Raw genomic sequence first — 20,037 nt, forward strand, 5'->3', positions numbered from 1 at the left:
GAAGTCAGTCCCCGTTTATTTAAAACATCATCTGTTTTCTTACCACCAAAGAAACTATTCTCTTCTCACTCTTGAATACATAAACCATCCGAGCGAGCAAACCGTATTCCGCTTCAATCTTCATCTCTTCTCTTGTTGAAAGTTATCGAAAAACATTTGTGTCATCAAGAATATTTTTTTTTTTACATAAAAAAAGAAATAAAATTTTCTACACGAGATTTTACTATCCCCGTCTGTATCTTGTGCATTTTAATTTTATATTATTACATTATCAATTCGAAACAAAACTAAAATCCACTCCCTCGTTCCTCGAACACAAAGAACACAATTCAAAAGCGAAAACCTTCCTAAAATCCGAGACATAGATGCGCGATAACAAGAGAAGAAAAAAGTGAAATCTTTATTTAGCGAAAAGAACAAATAAGACAAAAAAAAAGAAGGAAGTCAAAATCATAACACCTCGCAGAATTCTGGTTTTTCGTCGTGCAACGTCCAACTTCCCAGAACCAAGACCAAAACCAAGACATTTAAAATCTAACCAAACAGCAAAGGCATGGCCAAGACGTACGATTATTTGTTTAAACTTCTCCTGATCGGCGATTCGGGAGTTGGGAAGACTTGCATTCTGTTTCGATTTTCCGAGGATGCCTTTAACACAACATTCATCTCGACAATTGGTAAGTGTGCTAAGTGGTTTTGATTATCGTTTTGGGTTTTGATGTTGTCATTTTTAATCTATCCAGAACAGCCTTAGATTCTAGTCATAGTTGTAGTCATGTTGTTGTCACTGCCCTTTGACCGTTTCCATTGAACAAAAGTTTCATTATTTAATCAGTCGTGGTCACCACTTTTTTTAGCTTTAGATTTGTATATATTTCCTCTAATGAATGATAAGATGGATAAAACACACCCTGCTATGGGGCGGCCTTTGGGGGGATAGTGATGAAGATGGTTGTGTGGTTTGATTGTGTCAGACAGGCTCAACACATATACTTCTTATCGATCGTTTGACTCTACTCAGATGAATTGTCGTGTCAAACTCGGTTTAGGTCTTGGTTTCAGTCCCAATCCTTAACTTTAATCCCATGTTATTTTGTTACTCATTCCATCCTTAGTTTCCATGAAGTAAGCAAACCACTTGCGACTGTCAGTATCGATGGAGGGAGAGAGGAAAGCGCACGGGTGGAACCGGAGTATGTGTCTCCCTCGATGATTCATCCGTCGTCGTCGTCGTCGTTGTCGACAAGAGTGATTTTGCTTTCTGTTAGCTGTCTCATTGTCTCAATTTTAATTAATCAAAAATGTTAAATAGATGAGAAGCATAAGTTTTATCCGTCATATTCGTATTGGAGTTGTTTTTTTTCGGTCGTTGTAAGAATCGCATTCTCGATTATTTTAATTTCAAACACGACATTTTACATTTTAGGATACCACGTAGAGTCGCAGAAGCAAATTGCCATTCTTTGTGTTGTTAGTTTTGTCGATGTGATGCATTAGTGTTGCAGTTGGCCATTCTCCTATAGTTGACGACTAGACTACGACGACGACGACGACTTGAGCAACAACAACGATAACGACGGGTGTTTTCAATTAAACAATTAAACTATCTCATACTTAAGATTGCTTTCGTAAAATGTTTGGAATTCATTCACTCGATGAGAAAGAGAATTGTTGCGCATTTAGAGACACCAACAAATCAACGAGTGCCGAATATCGAATATAACAACTATGAATTAACAAGTTTACAAAACAAAAAGGAACCAAAAAAAAACAAACAGCGAGTGTATGTAGTTCCATTCAAAGTTGCTAAAAGATATAAAACACATGCCAACTGCAAATTATTATTATTATTCGATTTTTTTTGCTGTTACAACGGATAAATTTAGAACAAAGATTCTTTTTTGTTTAGTGTATTTAGTTGTAGACTGTCTGCTATGCGGTTGCGGGGAGGCAAAGAGAGATGTTCCCTTCTCAGAATTTGTTTTGTTGTTTTGTTTTAATGATTGAATATTTTACAGCATTATGTTTGGCTTTACCTTGAATTTTTTAAGAGTCGATAAATTTGGTTTACTGTTTACATTGATTTTGTTTTTTGTTTATATTTTGTTTTTTTTTATATTTTTTTTTTTCAAGATACTTAACAAAAAAATACTGTCGTGAACTGTTTAAAATGTTCTAGCTATACGTATATATTTATTTTTGATTTGTCTATCATCGAGTTAAGATAAAATTGACGCATTTGAAGGCTTCATTTAGTGAGGTGTCATGTAAACAAGAGCCTTTTGACTTTCATTTGACTCAAATAGTCTTGTATACAAAAAATCTTATTTATAATGCTCTCGATTGAGTTTAATTGGTTTACTTACTTACTTAAGGTGGCGCTACAGTTCTGTGTGAACTAGGGCCTCACCCAACAAACTTCTCCATCTAGCTCGGACCCTAGCATTGATAAGAGACTATCAATGTCTCAGCATGCTTACTGCAAAGGGAAATCGTTAGAAACATCCTTGCACACTCTGGTAAAAACTATCGAATACTCCCTAGATCAAAAGGAATATACTATGGTTGCCTTACTGGATATTAAGGGCGCTTTCAACAACGTTGACTCATCCGCTATCACTTCTGCTATGACGAAGTGGGATCTTCCTTTGGGGTAGAACTTACTCTTGTGGTTTCTTTAGTTTTTAACATTCTTAAAAAAGGCCACTTTAACAACCTCACAATCAGCAGCGCCCCAAAAATATCGGCAAAAAAGAAGGTTTTGGCAAATAAGCAAAATTGGTTTGATAGTGATTGCATGATAGCTAGGAACCTATCTTTTGTGTACTTGAAATTATTCAGAACGACCACTAACATCAATTTTAGAACCCTCTATGCGATAGCGAACAAAAAATTCAAAAATCTTTGTAAAGCAAAAAAGCGAAATTTTGATGAAAAAAACATCGAAATGGTAAACAGCGCGAAAAACTCAATGAAGTTCTAGAAAGCAATTAGGCTTGTGTGGAAAAAAGATTCCAACGGCTACAGTACTGCACATCGAACAATTAAAAATCCATTGTACAAGTTTGTTCAACACTTCACACATAGCACCATCGTTTCAATATGCACCACTTTTAATATTTGATGAGTTTCTGGATGCGCCTTTATCCCTAAATGAGGTAAAAATATTTATTGAAAAAGCAAACAAAAATAAAGCACCAGGGCAAGAAAGAATACCGTATGAATATTTTAAAAATATTACACCAGATTTCTTACGGCTTCTAACTTTGGAGTACAACAGAATTTTCTACACCGCTGACGTCCCCGAGAGTTTTCGAAAAGAAATTATTTTTCCGCTACATAAAATAAGTAATTTTGAAGATCCATTAAACTATAGAGGCATCTCATTTTTGAATATAGCACTAAAGATCATTGCCTCGGTACTATATAATAGACTCAACGAGTGGCTCGAATCTGAGCAAATATTAAAGGAATTCCAAGCTGAGCTTAGGAAAAACTACTCGACAATTGACCAAATTTTTTCATTAATAAATATTGTTGATGTTTATAAAAGTAAAAGAAAAAAGCTTTACGCTTTTTTTGTGGATTTTTGAGCAGCCTTCGATTCAATTCCCCGGGAAGCACTTTTTTACAAGCTTTATAAATTTAAAATCTCAACTAAATTTATTACGTCTTTTTTTGTTAAGTCAATGGGCGTTAAGCAAGGATGCGTTTTAAGGACTCTTCTCTTTACTTTATACATAAAAGACATAACTGATTCGGTGAAAGGTGGTATTGATATAAGAGGAACGAATATTCCAGGGCTGATGTTCGCGAATGAAACTATAGACGGGATGCAGGTAATGATAAATAAGCTTCAACTTTATTGCAAAACATGGAATCTGGAAAAAATCTTTCTAAATCAAAAATGATGATATTCAGAAACGGTGATGGGATATATTCCAGGTGGAAGAAGTGGACGTTTGACAAGGAACCGATAGAAATAGTAAAGGAATACAAGTATCTGGGAGTTTTGATTGCATCAAACTTGAATCTAAAAAAACATTTACAATCCAAATTATCGGAAGCAAAGCGTGCTATGTGTTCTGTGTGGAGAAGTTGCATTCTAAGAAATAGTGTTTCGTACATAGCTTAACACAAAGTATTTCGAGCTACCGCAATTGCAATACTGTTTTACGGAACCTAAGTATAAGGGGATTCGATCGTTTTTTTTTTTTATTAAAAGTACTTTCAATCAAGTTGCCAAGTACGACGCCCAACTATATGTTACATCTTGAAACAGGAATAGGACCCCTCTTTTAGACACACTTAAATTACTTTTCAACTACGTGTCAAGAGTTTTGGAGATGGGCGATGAAAGAACTCCTCGAAAAGTACTCACACAAGCTATCAATTCTGAAGTTTCGTGTGTTAAAGAGTGGAAGAAATTGTGGCAATTGAATGCTCAACTAATTTTTCAATATCAGCAGACGAGCTTGCTTAAGTTGAATTTTGATGACTTGCTGAAAAAAACGGCAACATGATGTATGTACGATAAGTTTATGAGTGAAGCTGAAGCATCTATTTACAGATTTTACTACAGTAAAGTTAACCATTTCTTGAACCACTGGCCAAAAAAAGTACAAAAAATGAGCTTCTTATTTAAAGTAAAAGGTGAACTCATCAATTTGAACTACATTCTTTACCGTCCAGAATTGCCAATATTGTGCGATTTATGCAATCCCAAAGAACACGAAGATGTATTTCATTTCCTGGGAGTTTGTCCAATAATCAAGGAGTTCCGGAAGTGCTATTTTGGGATAGATATACTCGGTTTAGAAGAAACGATCAACATTTTGAATGAAGAACTAGGTTGGGACCTTCTGTATGAATACTCATTGAACGCTCTTCACTGTAGAACCAGAATAGTTTAGGAACATTTTTAATGTTTTAATGTTTTAAAGTTTAAAAATTATAAAGTTTATTTTATTGAATTGTATCTAATTAGCTTTTTTTCATATATATAAATTTAAAAACAAAATTCAGTCTGGTAGACGGCCATCGTCCAAACTATTTAAGGACTTGTGTTAAGTGACTTACAATTAAGAATATAATGTTTTGTTCTTGTATCTTTTGAAGTCAATAAAACTAACTAACTAACAATCTCATTCACGTCACTTAGCTGAACGTTACCCTATTCTTAAGCTCAGTGTTTCATTGTTACTATTAATGTTTATCACATATAAGAAATTAAACTATCCTAAAAATGAAGTGTTTCCATCAAAATCCTGTCTATTGCGTACTTGGTCGTCTGGCTTTTTATCTAACATCGTATCTAAAGAAATGTATCCTTGTTTTTGTTTTTTAAATAATATATTTATTTAGATTACTCAAAATTTTAGTTTTTTTTTTTTTTTTTTTTTTTTATTTTTATAATATGCAGGCACTCAAGGGGTTATTAGTACCCTTTATATGTTTATATTTAAACACAGTGCGAGCGTTAGGAAAATAGGGAAGGATTTAAGAGGAGATACCGGTGCACATTGGTCTTAAAGTTCTGAACATCAAAATGGGAGGGAAAAACAGAGTTGGCCAAAGCATTCCACATTCTCGATGTGCGATTTAAGAAAGAATCTCTGTACTTAACAGTACGCCCGAAATTGAGCTCAAGGGTAAACTGATGAGCATTCCTAGAAGTGCGAGTATTACGGCTGAATTGTTTAAGGGGTGGAATGCAATTGGCTAATTCGACAGAACATTGTTTGTAAAAATATCTATAAAATAACGAAAGGCATGAAACATTGCGACGGTGTTCTAGCGATGTAAATGTTTCGATTATAGTTCTGTCGCCTATCATTTTTAAAGCCCTTTTTTGAATTCTATCCAAGAGATTTAAATTTGTTTTGGGGGCACCTGCCCAGATATGAGAATTATATTCAAGCTTTGGACGGATAAAAGCTTTGTAGATTATAGCCAGATCAGAAGGGGTGAAAAATTTCTTGCATCTTCGGAGAAATCCTAAGCATCTGGCAGCATTTTTGGCGATATCGAATATGTGATCATTCCATAAGAGGTGATCTGTGATATTCATACCAAGTACTGAAAGTTGATTAGTTTCCTGGATGCAAGTGCCGCTCATGGATAGCGGCATCGGGGGTGGGTTACGCTTTAACGACAGGAGACAGCATTGAGTTTTGGAAGCATTAAATTCTACACGGTTTTTGATTCCCCATTGGACAATGCTGACAAGATCAGAATTTAATGAGCTTATCATACGCTGCCGTTGAAGTTCCACATCCGAAGGACAAGGATGTGAATCTATAAACGAGTATGAAAAGCTGAGGGTACTGTCGTCGGCGAAACAGGTTAATGGATTAGAAGTGGCAGACATAAGATCATTTATGAATATAAGAAAGAGTGTCGGAGACAAACGGAGCCCTGGGGAACACCAGCATTTATTTTAAGAATTTCAGACTTGTAACCATCCAATACAACTTGTATTGAACGGTTAGAAAGGTAATTTCTAATCCAACGAAGAAGAGATTCATCAATACCAAAAGCACGCATTTTCGATAAGAGAGCTTGGTGCCAAACTCTATCAAATGCTTTTGAAATATCAAGTGCAATAATCTTACTTTCTCCAAAACGATGTAAAGATTTGTTCCACTGTTCGGTGAGATGGACCATGAGATCACCAGTGGACCTATTGCTACGAAAACCATACTGTCGGTCATTAAGAAGCTTCCGTTCTTCGAGATATTTCTTGAGCTGATAATTAATCAGCGTTTCCATGACCTTGGAAAGAAGGGACGTGAGTGCTTTTGGACGATAGTTAGAGGGAGAGGAGGATTCGCCTTTTTTAGGGACAGGCTGGACAAATGCTATTTTCCATCCGCTCGGAAAAAGACCTGTAGAGTAGGAAAGATGGAAAAGTTTACGCAGTGGTTTTGCCAGCGATGAAGAACACCTCTTCAGAACAATTGGGGAGATACTATCCGGGCCAGCGGATTTGTGTATGTCAAGGTCTTTCAGTACTCTTGCAACTGCACGAGTGCGAAAGAAGATTCGTCCCATTGAATCATTTACGCTCTCAAGAACAGGAGGACTCATGACACTTTCCGGTAGCGTCGAATTAACAGCAAACTGTGCTGCAAGCAAATTGGCTTTATCAATCGAGCTTACATAGGGAGTGTCATTGTGGACGAGCGTTGGAACCGAGGATGACGTGGTGTTTCGTACGTTTTTTACAAATGACCAGAAATTTTTACTACCTTTGGGACATTGTAGTATTTTTTGCCTTAATTTCTGATCATGCAAAAATTTGGTTCGACGAATATGACCATTACATGTCTTCCTAGCTTGTTTGAACTTATTCCGGTTTTCCTCGGTCGGGTTGGCTTTGTAACAACGGAAACTTACATCTCTGATCCTAATAACCTCTTTACAGCTCGAATCAAACCATGAGTTCTCTTTGGGTTTGATAGATTTTACCCTGTTCGGGATAAAATTTCTCATTCCACAAAGAATTAAATTTGTAACAATATCTGCGCTGGAATCCACGTCACTATCGAGGAAGCATAGTGACCAGTTAAAGTTCCTGAAAAATTCATTGAGACCGTCCCAGTTGGCTTTCTCATATTGCCAAACGGTTCTCATAGGAGTTTTTTCTTTAACTGGATTTTTTCGACATGAGAATTTTGCAGATATGATACAATGGTCTGATGTGCCTAGAGGCGGTAATACACTAATTGTGTATTTATTAGGGTCAGAGGTAAGAAACAAGTCTAGGGTGTTGGCGGATTGACCTGCAACGTCAGGGATTCGAGTTGGCTCATCGACAAGCTGGGTTAATTGATTTAACTCAGCAAAGATCTCAACATACCTTCCTTCCGGTGTTGACTGACCAGAATAACGAAGCCAAGAAGAATTGTGTACATTGAAATCGCCTGCAATGACAATTTCAGTGGGAGGATAATGGGCAACAATTCTTTGAATGGAGTCAGACAGAGCATCAAATTCGTTAAAAGTTGAATTTCTGTCCAGATTTGGACTTCGATATAAAAAACATGTGTGGATGATGTGTTTATTTACCGTGAATTTTAACCACATGAAGTTAAAGTTTGTGTTGGAGCACAAACCATATTGTGGCTGGAGTTGGTATGCAACATCATTTCTTATATATACGGCTAGTCCATGATGAGGAAAAAATAATGGCACTAAGTTATACCCATTTAGATTGAATTCCGAATGATCGGAATCTTCACCTATTTGAGTTTCACTCAATGCCAAAACAGCTGGCCTGTTTGATGCAATGTGGACATATGTGGCATAGGAATTCTTTCTTAAACCACGAATGTTACTAAAGTCCACCCTGAATTCACTCAACATTTTAATGTATAAAACTTGTAAAACAACAAATTCGGACAATTACCTATAGTAAATGTAATATCTAGAATCCAATTTGAACTTTTCAATAACAGACTTTCACTAGTGTTATGCCTTAGTGAAAATCTGCATATCGATCCGCCCCTGGTTAACTAGATATCACATGTACTAATCTATCCGAAGACATACCAACTCAATCCATATATACACTGCATAGCAATAAAAAGAACCGTATGCAATGTCTACATCGATTGTGATGATATGCCTGTGTGGGGTGGAGGGAAAGGAGAGAAGGGATTACCCATTACACTGTGTTTATCACTTTTGCCATTTCATTGCTTATTTATTAATTATATACGCAATGTTGAAGGTAGGTAGGTATTGTTTTGTTGTTTTTTCGAATGCAATAATGATAATTTTGTAATAGTTTTGCTGCTTAGGTCAGGGGTTTATTTGTACACTCTTGTTAGAAAACTTGCGTTCATAATATTTATTTTGAATTTTTTTATTAGAAAAAAAGGTGCTTTCATTTGAATCTTAATATCAATAAAAAATAAAATTGCCTTTTTCTTTAAGTTCGCATTATAGTCTATTTATTAAAGGTTTTCACCTCAAAAAATATCCAACAGTTTTGAAACTTGGCACACTTACTAAGGGGTGTCTAGTGATGACCAAAAAAAAGTACCCAAGAATCCGACGTGAGCTCTAGCCTCAGTTAAGAGAAACATAAAGATTGTTTTATGTTTTTACGTTCATTTCGAAAACTATTTGTCGTATCAAAAAATGTTGTTAAACAAAATTAAAGCTAATTAAATTTTATAAAAAAAGGCTTCCCTGATTTTTTTGGTATATGTTATTGTTTATAAAATAACTCTAGCGACATTTAAGGGAAACATGTGATGATTTTTTCAAACACGTTGATGACGATTGTGTACCTAAAAACGTTTCTGGAAACTCTTATACTAAAGAAAACGAACATTGAAAATAGAAAAAGGAAGTGCATCCCAGTAGGGCATAGCATTATATCAATTGTGCGTCCCAGATCATTCACTTCTCCAATCCTAAGCAGCCTTTCCTTAATTATATACAAAAAACTTGGTTCTAAAATGTTGGTAAACCTTATATCAAGCTTCGGGTTTTGTGCTTCATACTATAAAGCTCAGTTGTTGGAGATACAATTTGTGTTTGATAGGTTTTCTGATGAGTGGAAGTGACCTGACGCCCCGGTTTCTGTTGAAAAGATGCTCCAAGGAAAAGCTTTCTAGAGCAGTTCGTGTTTTAATACTAATACAGACATTTTTAGCTAATGTAATAATGGAACCAAAATCTCATGAAAAATGTTCTTATTTATCCAATAGTGAGAAACTACAAATAAATCTCAAATCTAATGGACCAATAGAAGCCTTATGGATTTAGTTGTTTAATATGATTACATTGCTTAAAGATTTTATTCACGCTTAGCGGTCTAGCGATTTAAAAAATTTGTGTATGAGGGTTACTTTACTATGAGAAGAACTGATCGATTGTGGACAGGGTTGTAGTCGTTGTAATGCGTGGAATGAAGAGTATGGGTGGCTTGACACCAAGGCGTTTAATCACTGATAGTCTACTTAGTAAATGGGTTCTAGGTCTGACTGCTACTCATGAAATTTTCTCATCACTCACTTTTGTTCTTTTTTCTCCTAGTGAGGTACATGAAGATTTTAGGGAGGCACGTAAAATTAGAGATAATACACACATTGCAAAACTGTCAAATTGGTTTCAAAGTCATCCTCCATTTCCAGTTACAAATGAAATCATGTCAATAGCGAGTGCTCATGTCAATAGCGAGTGGCATAGTTGGAGATGATAAAGTAACTTACTACAATGCTTAATCTCTAGGCATGCAGGCAATGCGCCATATAGTGGGCCAACGACTTTCAGAAGTAAGAAGGACATACAAATTGAATACTACAGTTTTGTTTGTGGACACTTACAGACACGAAAAAATGCATACCATATTTTTTTAAGAAATTTAATAAGCTTTCTTTTCGTGTAAAAAAAACATATGTTTTCCTTAATCATATTATAATATCATATTTCCTTAGGAAATATAACAGATACTAACAAAATTATTGAAGCTTTTTTGTATAAAATTTAATGAGCTTTAATTTTGAGGAACAAATTTTTTTAATACGACAAATAGTTTTCGAGATAAACGTGAAAAACTGAAACAAACAGCATGTTTCTCTTAACAGCCGCTAGAGCTCACGTCAGATTTTTGGGTATTTTTTTTTTGGGTCATCACCAGACATCCCTAATTGTGCCAAGTTTCAAAACTGTTGAATTTTTTTTGAGGTAAAGGCAATTTTTTTGTTCATTGACTAGACTTTTAGCAGATTATCAAAACGCGGCAACGTTCCTATTTCTGCTTTAAACCTTAAATGAAAGACTGTAGATACTTTAATTTTTTAGCACTTTAAGACCTGAAATCTGTTGTTTATTGTTTCTTCATTTGGCCTTATCTTTTAGAACTAATAAAATTTAAGCACAAACCCATTTTTTGAAATTTTCAATAAACGTTTGTAGTTTTTTCTTGTGAAAAAGAAAAAATAGTAAGTTTTTTAACTAATAAAAAACGGTTCTATTGTAAAAAGTAAAAAAAAATATATTGTCAGAACTACAAGAAAAACACTTTCTTTCTACTATTTTTTTAAATCGAGTTTCTCATATTTCTCGCTATTTTTAAGAACCAAAAACAACCAATTACTTTAAAAAATAAATTAAATGTTAGCCTTGATTTGATTGTAATATAAAGTTATTAATTGCCTCTATTTGCATTAATTTTTCGTCACTGTGTTTGGTCTTTCTTTAAATGCCAGCTTATTACCTAAGTACAAAAACAATTTTATTTTAGATGTAAAAATTTGTGCTAAACTTTCTCTCTCTCTCATTGCAATACTTTTTTCTTTTTCAGGAATTGATTTCAAAATACGAACCATTGAACTTGATGGAAAGAAAATCAAATTACAAATTTGGTAAATTTAAAAAAAAAATATAATTAATTTTATTTAAATAATTTACATAAATCTATTTTTATAAACAAAGGGATACAGCCGGTCAAGAGCGTTTCAGGACTATAACAACTGCGTACTACAGAGGAGCAATGGGAATTATGCTCGTGTACGATATTACACAAGAAAAATCTTTTGAAAATATTAAAAACTGGATAAGAAATATTGAAGAGAATGCATCGGCAGATGTGGAAAAAATGTTACTTGGCAATAAATGCGAACTTAATGAGAAGCGACAGGTAAGAGAATTTGTAAAATGTTTGAATTTCGAATTAAATTTTTAAATGTTACATTTAAATTTCTTGTAAATGTTTAATTTTTATCAGTTCTACTTTGTTGAACTATTTTAGAAACTAATATGTAAACAAAATAAGTTTGAATTATTGAAGAAAAAAAAAACATAATCTAAGAAACATCAAAATATTAATCAGCCTAATTCTAAATATTCCCCGGGAAAAGTTCTCCCCGGTATATGTGTTCTCCCTGGAACAGAATTCTCTAATTCTGAATTCTCTGGGAGATTATTTTTCCCTAAAAAATTGTGAATGTTCGAAACAGCTGTTTTGCAATATTTGACATACATAATATGAAACAAATTTTAAAGAAAAAAAAGTTTTATTGAATGTGAACAGTTGTCCTTAAAATTCTTTTATAATTTTATTAACAAATAAAGTTAAACTCAACAAAAATGTTCACCATTGCACGCAGAATTTTACATAAGGAGGAGGTTGAAGAAAGTCGATATCGACAGCCAAGAGCTATCAGAAGATCTTTAAGGGATGCATTCAATCCTTTGAAGTTGCCACAATGGCTGTGTGTACATTTGCTCTTTTTTTGTTTTTGGACGACATGTTAATAAACCTTTTAGTTTTTAGGTTTCAAAAATATTTTAGAGTCAACAAAATTGCTTTTAAGTACTTGTTGGATGTCTTCATTAGATTCTGTGAAGCAGGTGAAAAGTGTTTTATCAGTTCCTCCAATTATAAAATTGAGCACTTGCTTGCGTTTCTTCGCTGAGGGATCATACCAAACGGGGGTTGGAAAATACTTTAATGTTGGTTTATCCCAGCCTTGCTTCAGTAAAGTGCTTAGAGAAGTCCTGGAAGTCCGACGAATGTACTCAATTTTGTCTTCGAGCTCCCGCGTTTGTAACTCCTTCAAAACCAAGTTGTGTCGTTTAGTTTCTTTTAATTTTTCCTTTGTTACGTTAAGAAGTTCTTGACTGTTTTTATTTCCCTGATGAAGTGCATGGTAAATTTTCGAAGTGTGGCGACGGATTTCTTTTGCTTCTTCTGATACAGGGGCCTGATTATGATGTTCGCGGCGAATCGTTTTGCTAGCGAGTTTGCCATTTTTCAATTATTGCTTTCGCTTTCGCCTTCTTTGTTTTAAATTCGACCAATTAACGAATTCGAAGGCGAGTTTGAAATGTCATAATGTTTGTAGGCGAGTTGAATCCGATAGCTTTTTTTTGGCGGATTTACAGGCGAAAGAGTGTTTATTATTATTCAGTGTTCAATTTCGTGGATTATTTCTTTATTTTAATTTAAAAATGTGAGTTAGCTTTATTTTAATTTTCTTATAATTTATCCACAATAAAATATAAAATTTTAAAATTCATTCAAGGAACGATAAAAACAAGCAAATAAATCGACATCAATTTTTGGCTCTCGTCGAGTTTGTGAAAAAAAAAATAAGGGCATTGCAATGGGAGCACTCGTCGGTCCTGAATGTCGGGCTTGTTCTGATCGGGTTCGGGTTGCTGTTCTGATCCTTGAATTATTTTAATTTTCTTATAATTTATCCCCAATAAAATATATAGAATTTTAAAATTCATTCAAGGAACGATAAAAACAAGCAAATAAATCGACATCAATTTTTGGCTCTCGTCGAGTTTATGAAAAAAAATAAGGGCATTGCAACGGGAGCACTCGTCGGTCCTGAATGTCGGGCTTGTTCTGATCGGGTTCGGGTTGCTGTTCTGATCCTTGAATTCCTCACTGATCTCTTGCAAAATGAAGACAAAAGCTTCTTTCGAAAGTCGAAATAGTTTGATAAATCTATTAAGACAAAGTGTGTAAATTAATTGATTAATTTGATTTCAACTAGATGGAAACAATACTTACTCAGTTGAAGGGAGATCCAGAGGAGAAGATTTGCTCCTTAGTAGTCTCCTGGACACCCATAATCTTGAGGATTCCTGGGATTCCTCAAATTCCTCACTTTCAGAATAAATATACACCATAATTGTTTCCATTATTTAATTTTAATATTGTTCATTAAATAAATCACCGCAAATTTCACAAATTCAATCAAAATAAAACAAAATTTGTGGAAAGCTTTCAAACCAAAAGTGTCAAATCACTGGAATATAGGAAGAACTACTTTCGCTTCGCCGCGAGTTCGTTAATAAGGAAATACGAAGCGAGTCGAATTGAAAACGATCCGCCGCGAACCTCATAATCAGGCCCCAGCTTTGAGTGCTTCACAAAGTTCCTTTTGTACTGTAAAGTTCTCTTTAACTCCTTCAGCCAAATCCTTCATTGTGTGGCATAAATCTTTTTGAAGTTCCAATTCCTTTTGGAAAGCTTCGGAGGCAGAACTTTTGTTTGATCTTCCTTGCGGGCGAGAATAAGGTTTTTTTTTTAGGAATATTCTTTAGGGATGGCGAGGCTTCTTGAAAAAGCTTTTGTATCGGTGAGCACTCCTTTAAGAAACTCAACTGGTAATGAAATCAAAACTTTTTCGGGTGGCCCTATATTTTCTTTATTTCCTTTCCTCTTTAGAACGGCGACCAAACCAAACGTTGCTGCAGCGATACCTTTCACAGACTCTTTTATGCCAACTAAATCATATATAGCCTGTTCAAAATCGGTAAATTTGTATTCTTTGTTAGGCCCACCACCAGTGGCATTTTTCGATTTTAAATTTTCAGCAGCCTTTGTTCGGACATATTATTTTGATCACTCCACACCTTTGATAATAAGTTAATAAACAAATAAGTGTACAAAAATTGTTGTTAATGCTTACTTTTTTCCATTCTGGAATTGTTTTTATCGGCGGCCCACATGAATTTAATTTCCTCTCTGTCTTCTCCCAAAACTGTAAAATTTCTTCATTTGGCCTGCTCTGGAATCCACAGGCGATATCGCGACATTCCTCCATTAAATTCAGCAACATTTGCAGCTGCGACTTATTAGTTGTTTTGGACCTATAAAATTATTAAAACTTTAATTTATTTCCGATGCAATAAACAAAAACTTACATTTTCTGTTTCTATTTCTCCAACAAATTTTTGGGGAACAATTCGGCGGGAGACGAGTAAAAACTTAACCATTTTTTGACATTTACAATGCCTACTTTTTTCCCCAATAATTTTTTCCCCTTTTCGAAAATTGTTTGTGATAAGGGAAATAGAAAGAGAAACAAAATTTCCGGGGATTTTTTGTTTGTAATAAAAGAATGGGAAAAGGGAAACAAATTCCCGGGGAATAGTTATTTAGAATCAGCCTGAATATATTAATTCAAGATTAATTCAAATTCTCCTTAAACTCTGCAAAATAAATTGAGAATCTTAAGCATTAAATAATTTCCCTATTTAGGTCTCGAGAGAACGCGGCGAACAACTAGCTATAGAATATGGTATTAAATTCATGGAAACTTCCGCCAAGAACAGTACAAATGTCGAAGAGGCATTTTTAACTCTGGCTAGTGACATAAAAGCGAAAATGGAAAAACGAATGGTAAAATGAATTTCAAACGATTTATTGCTAAATGCTTATTAATTTAATTTTAATTCCAGGAGGCGACTAACCCACCTAAAGGCGGTCATCAATTAACTAAAAACTTCGAGCCAGCAAGGAAAGCGGACAGTTGGTTGTCCAGGTGCAGTTTACTTTGACGTGGTTGTAGATACATTTCTTGTTAAATTTCATTAAAAACAAATAATGTTTTTTAACAAGAATAAATTATCGAAAAAAAAGTAATAAAACTTAACATAACAAAAAAAAAACAAAAAAAACTCAAACTCATACAAACAATAATAAAATTTTTAAAAATAAAAAAAATAAAAAAAAAACATAATAACATAAACAAAGTATAAGCCATAGAATGGCAATTTAAAACCTTTTAAATTTATTTTTGTATTTCCTTAGGTTTCCTTTACTATATTTACTGTTTAGGTCCGCGTTTATACATATAAATTATTATATTTACATAGAATTCGAATTGCACGCCTTTATGTGCTAAAGAGACTCATTTTTGTGTTCTGTCTATCTTGAACTTTTTGTTGCTCCTTATTATTTTTTTGTTTTTTTTTTTTTTTTATAATGTTCTTTTTAATCTTAACAAAAACTTGTGTAATAATTTAATAATTCTCATAAAACAAAACATAAAAAAAATCAAAAAGCAAATAAAATACGTTTTCTATAATGTTCTCAAAACGATTCTGTATGTAAAATTGCTGAATAATAAAGCAATGACTTTGTAACTGGCACAGTTTTGTATTACAACAATAACAATTAATCAAATACTTTGTACTTTGAAATAGTGACAAATTAGATAATATTCATTGATAACAAGATGAAGAAAAAAAAATACAAGAAAGAAAAAAAAAATACAAAAATAAAGGCAGTGTTTTGAAGAATTTTTCAAAAGTGTTGTAATTTCAAAAAAAAAATCATTTTTGTTGCTCTTTTATTATTTTTCTCTAGATTTATTTTATACTGCCGAACATTTTAATTTATTCTTAATTCTCACTGATACGCACAAGACAAAAAGGCAGGTTTCATTATTAATTGTTTAGATAATCAAAAACTATGCTCTCCATTTTTTCAGTAAGTTTTTCTACATTCAATTCAATTTTCTGTTTAATACTTAGTTTTCATCTTAATTCTAAATAATTTATATGAGAAACTTATTTGGTTGTTATAGAAATGAAAATAAATACATAAATAAAAAATTGATTTGGTGCTTACAGAAAAAAAAGAAAGAAAAAAAAATGTTATTTTTGAATTCGCAACTAAGAGATATTTAAAAAAAAATTAACAAAAAGTTTATGCGTTCTAAAATATTTCTCATCGCATATTTCAGTTGTTTTTGTTTTTTTCTGAAAAAGATCAACATGGTGTGTACCAGGGTCACTTTATCTAAAAGTATTAAATGCAAATTTCATAGAAAACTTCTCTTGGAGCATTAAAGCTCAACTCTGTCGTCTTTTTGATATTGTTAATAATGTTCAATTACATTGTTCCTAATAACCTCGTTTCCTTTTAACTCATAATTTTTTACTTGTGGTGAATTGATGCGGAGGGCTTGATAAGTACATATGCACACATTTAGTAATTATGCATATGCAGCAGTAATCTGAACATAGTTTTTTAAATTTTAAAATAAATACAATCAACTCAAATTCAAGAACAAAACACTCATTAAAACATTACCAGCGAAAAATGATGCCAATTATTTTTTTAAGAACCTTAATTGATTGATTTTATTTTCCATTTTTTTATAATATACTATAATTAAATACATTAAAAAAAAAAATACGTAATGACGTTTTTCAAGGTTTGTTTTGGGACAGAAATTAAGTTTCTTTTTTTTCTGTTGATAAAGAGAAGAGTTTAATAATTATTATAATGATGAGTGTTACTAAGCAGTCATGTTGTGCTTAGGGAAGCAGTTTTATGGTTTTGATGGATTTAAAAATGTTTTTATATTGATTCAATTAACATCGTTCTACATAGGAACATAATATCATTATTTTATTGACGGGATTCAACACGTAATTTGATACAATCGAGAACAGGATTTTTTTAATTGGATTTTTTGTGTTATGAATTATAGGAACTGTATAAGCTGGGTTATATCAACTGAACTTGGCTCTTGACGTTCTTCAAGACCAAACGTGGATTTTGACCGGTCAATGTATTCTTTCATTGGTATTCAACTCAAAAGTAATAAGACTAAACTTTAAAAATAAATCGCGCTTGATTACCAAAAAAAAAACTGAGGATAGGGAATCTCAAAATGTTCGGGAGCAAAGTCAATAAGCAGTTAGAAACTTTATATTACCAAGCTTCGAAGTAAAACTTGCAACCTCAACATTTTAGAATCTGATTCATACTCCTCACATTAATATACACATAGTCCAAAAAGTCTCCATACAGCAGCTTTCTTTTTGTTGATTCTGAGATAAAACAGAAAGTCACCCCGACCGCACAACCCCCAACCTGGAGGGCCAGATTCTTAGTATAACTCCAACGACGACGGGGAGCCGGATAAACCCCTACTTGCCTGGGCTCCGAATGTCGAAGAAGCCCTATAAGGTGTTTACTAAGTAGTTCAACCTTATTGTAGACGCCACCGTTGATTCCATATCGATAATTTGTCTGATGCCTTTCGGATAAGGAGAGGTGCCTTAGGCACCCGATGTTCACCGCGGGGAGGTGAGAGTAGGAGTTGATAGAAAAAACCTGTGGACGCTTGTGTCCTCTTGAATGCACATGTCTACCATTTGAACATTTGAATTGCTATATCTAAACTTAAGTCAAACAAAGCTGCTGGAACTGACGGCATCGCTGCCGAACTATTCAAAGCAGCAGGCGATGACTTGGTAGGGAGCATCCACCAACTCATCTGCAAAATATGGTCGGAAGAAAGCATGCCTGATGAGTGGAATCTCACCATAGTATGACCAATACATAAGAAAGGAGATCCTCTAAATTGCGCCAACTACAGAGGCATCAGTCTCCTTAACATTGCGTATAAGATCCTCTCTGCCGTATTATGTGAACGTCCGAAGCCATTCGTCAACAACCTGATTGGTCCTTATCAGTGTGGCTTCAGACCAGGAAAGTCCACTATCGACCAAATATTCACACTACGGTAGATCTTGGAAAAAACCCAGGAGCTTCAAATCGATACCGACCATCTTTTTATCGATTTTAAAGCCGCGTATGACAGCATCCATAGGGAAGAGCTCTACAAAGCAATGTCTAGTTTTGAAATCCCTGTCAAACTTATCCATTTGTGCAGAATGACGATGGAGAATGCACGCTGCTCTATCAAGGTCGGAAAAGATCCTACCGATGCATTTGATGTCGAAAAAGGTTTTAGACAAAGCGATGCACTGTCATTCGACTTCTTCAACATCGTTCTGTAAAGAATTGTGCAAAACTCAACCGTCAACACTAGACGCTCAATCTTCCAAAGGTCCATCCAATTACTCGGATACGCAGGTGATATTGACATAATTGGAAGATCAAAGCGTGATGTCAGTGGAGCGTTTTTGAGCATTGCAACGGAAGCGAAGAAGAATTGGTTTAGTGGTCAATGAGGGTAAGACCAAGTATATACTGTCATCAAAAAAGGACATTGAAAATCGACGTCTTGGACAAAACGTGACCATGGACAGCTATAACATTGAGGTAGTTAAGGACTTTGTCTACTAGGCACCCCTATTAGAAGATTAACTCTTGCAAATCGCTGCTTCTTTAGACTTAGAAGGCAATTGAGAAGTAAAGTCCTCTCTCGAGCATCTAAAATCACCATCTATAAGACACTCATCATCCCGGTTCTCATTTATGGCGCTGAGGCCTGGACCCTGTCAAAGAAAGATGAGAGCGTCTTAGGATGCTTCGAGAAAAATTCTTCGGGTGATTTTTGGTCCCGTACGCATAGATGGAGAATGGAGGAGAAGATATAACCACGAACTGTACGGGCTGTACAGCGACACTGGCCTAGTTAGCAGAATTAAAGTCAAACGGCTTAGATGGCTAGGTCATGTAGAGCGAATGGACATCAACCCTCCAGACCGGAAGGTCTTCGAATCCAATCTCGAGGGACGGCGCAGTAGAGGAAGACCGTGACTCATGTGGCGCACTCAGGTAGTTAAAGACCTCAACCAACTTGGCGTGTGAAACTGGAGACAGCTGGATAGGGAATGAGTTGGTTGGAGACGCATGTTGGTTGAGGCCCAGGTCAGCCCCGAAGAAGAAATTTGCAGCCGAAATTGATAACTGTTTCAAAAACAACATATAATTATTGAACCAAGTGGACAAAATTATTTTATATCAAGATGAAGAATTATGGAGTGTTAACATTTCTGAATTTCATCGATGGGAAATATTCATAACTCTCACATACATTTATTTGTATGGTCGAAATGCGAAAGATTTAGTAATCTGCCAATGCAACAACATAACACTATTCACATACGAAGATTCATAATGTTGGCCTTTGAGAATTTTTTGAGGTGTAATTAAAACCAACTAAAAATATATTTTGACAAATTATTAATAAAAATGAAATATTTCTTTTAAATTTATTTTTTCAAATAATAATACTCTGGACAAATAAAAAAAAAAACAAAATACTTACAATATAGTTTATACCATAATATTATATTATTATAAAACATACATATTTATAAACTATAAACATAAGTTGCACCGGAAATAATTAAAGACAAATAAAAAAACATTGCACTTTTTTGTATATTATGGAATATCCTTAATTTGGGATTGGATTTGTTTGTTTCTTAAAACAAAACAAAATAACATAACATTTAAATGTTAATTTAAAAGTAAATACATTTAAAAACAAAATAAATCTTTGATTT

At 34.1% G+C, this 20,037-nt stretch overlaps 1 protein-coding gene across 1 annotated transcript; it reads left to right on the top strand.

Annotated features, from left to right (window-relative positions):
• Positions 1–114: 114 nt before the first annotated feature.
• On the top strand, positions 115–16,062 carry LOC129945328 (ras-related protein Rab-8A). Its single transcript, XM_056054998.1, has 5 exons — positions 115–677; positions 11,321–11,381; positions 11,452–11,656; positions 15,020–15,160; positions 15,220–16,062. Exons 1-5 carry the CDS (start codon positions 554–556, stop codon positions 15,316–15,318), a joined length of 630 nt encoding a protein of 209 aa, XP_055910973.1. The 5' UTR covers positions 115–553; the 3' UTR covers positions 15,319–16,062.
• Positions 16,063–20,037: the final 3,975 nt, after the last annotated feature.

The sequence above is a fragment of the Eupeodes corollae genome, chromosome 2, assembly GCF_945859685.1.
Source record: "Eupeodes corollae chromosome 2, idEupCoro1.1, whole genome shotgun sequence".
Taxonomy (NCBI): Eukaryota; Metazoa; Arthropoda; class Insecta; order Diptera; family Syrphidae; genus Eupeodes; species Eupeodes corollae.

Bases quoted from the DNA above. Each gene is read 5' to 3' on its own strand.
- LOC129945328 (XM_056054998.1), top strand. From the start codon at position 554: ATGGCCAAGACGTACGATTATTTGTTTAAACTTCTCCTGATCGGCGAT. The intron at 678-11,320 runs GTAAGTGTGCTA...TTTCTTTTTCAG, and splicing joins AACATTCATCTCGACAATTG to GAATTGATTTCAAAATACGA. The intron at 11,382-11,451 runs GTAAATTTAAAA...TTATAAACAAAG, and splicing joins AAAATCAAATTACAAATTTG to GGATACAGCCGGTCAAGAGC.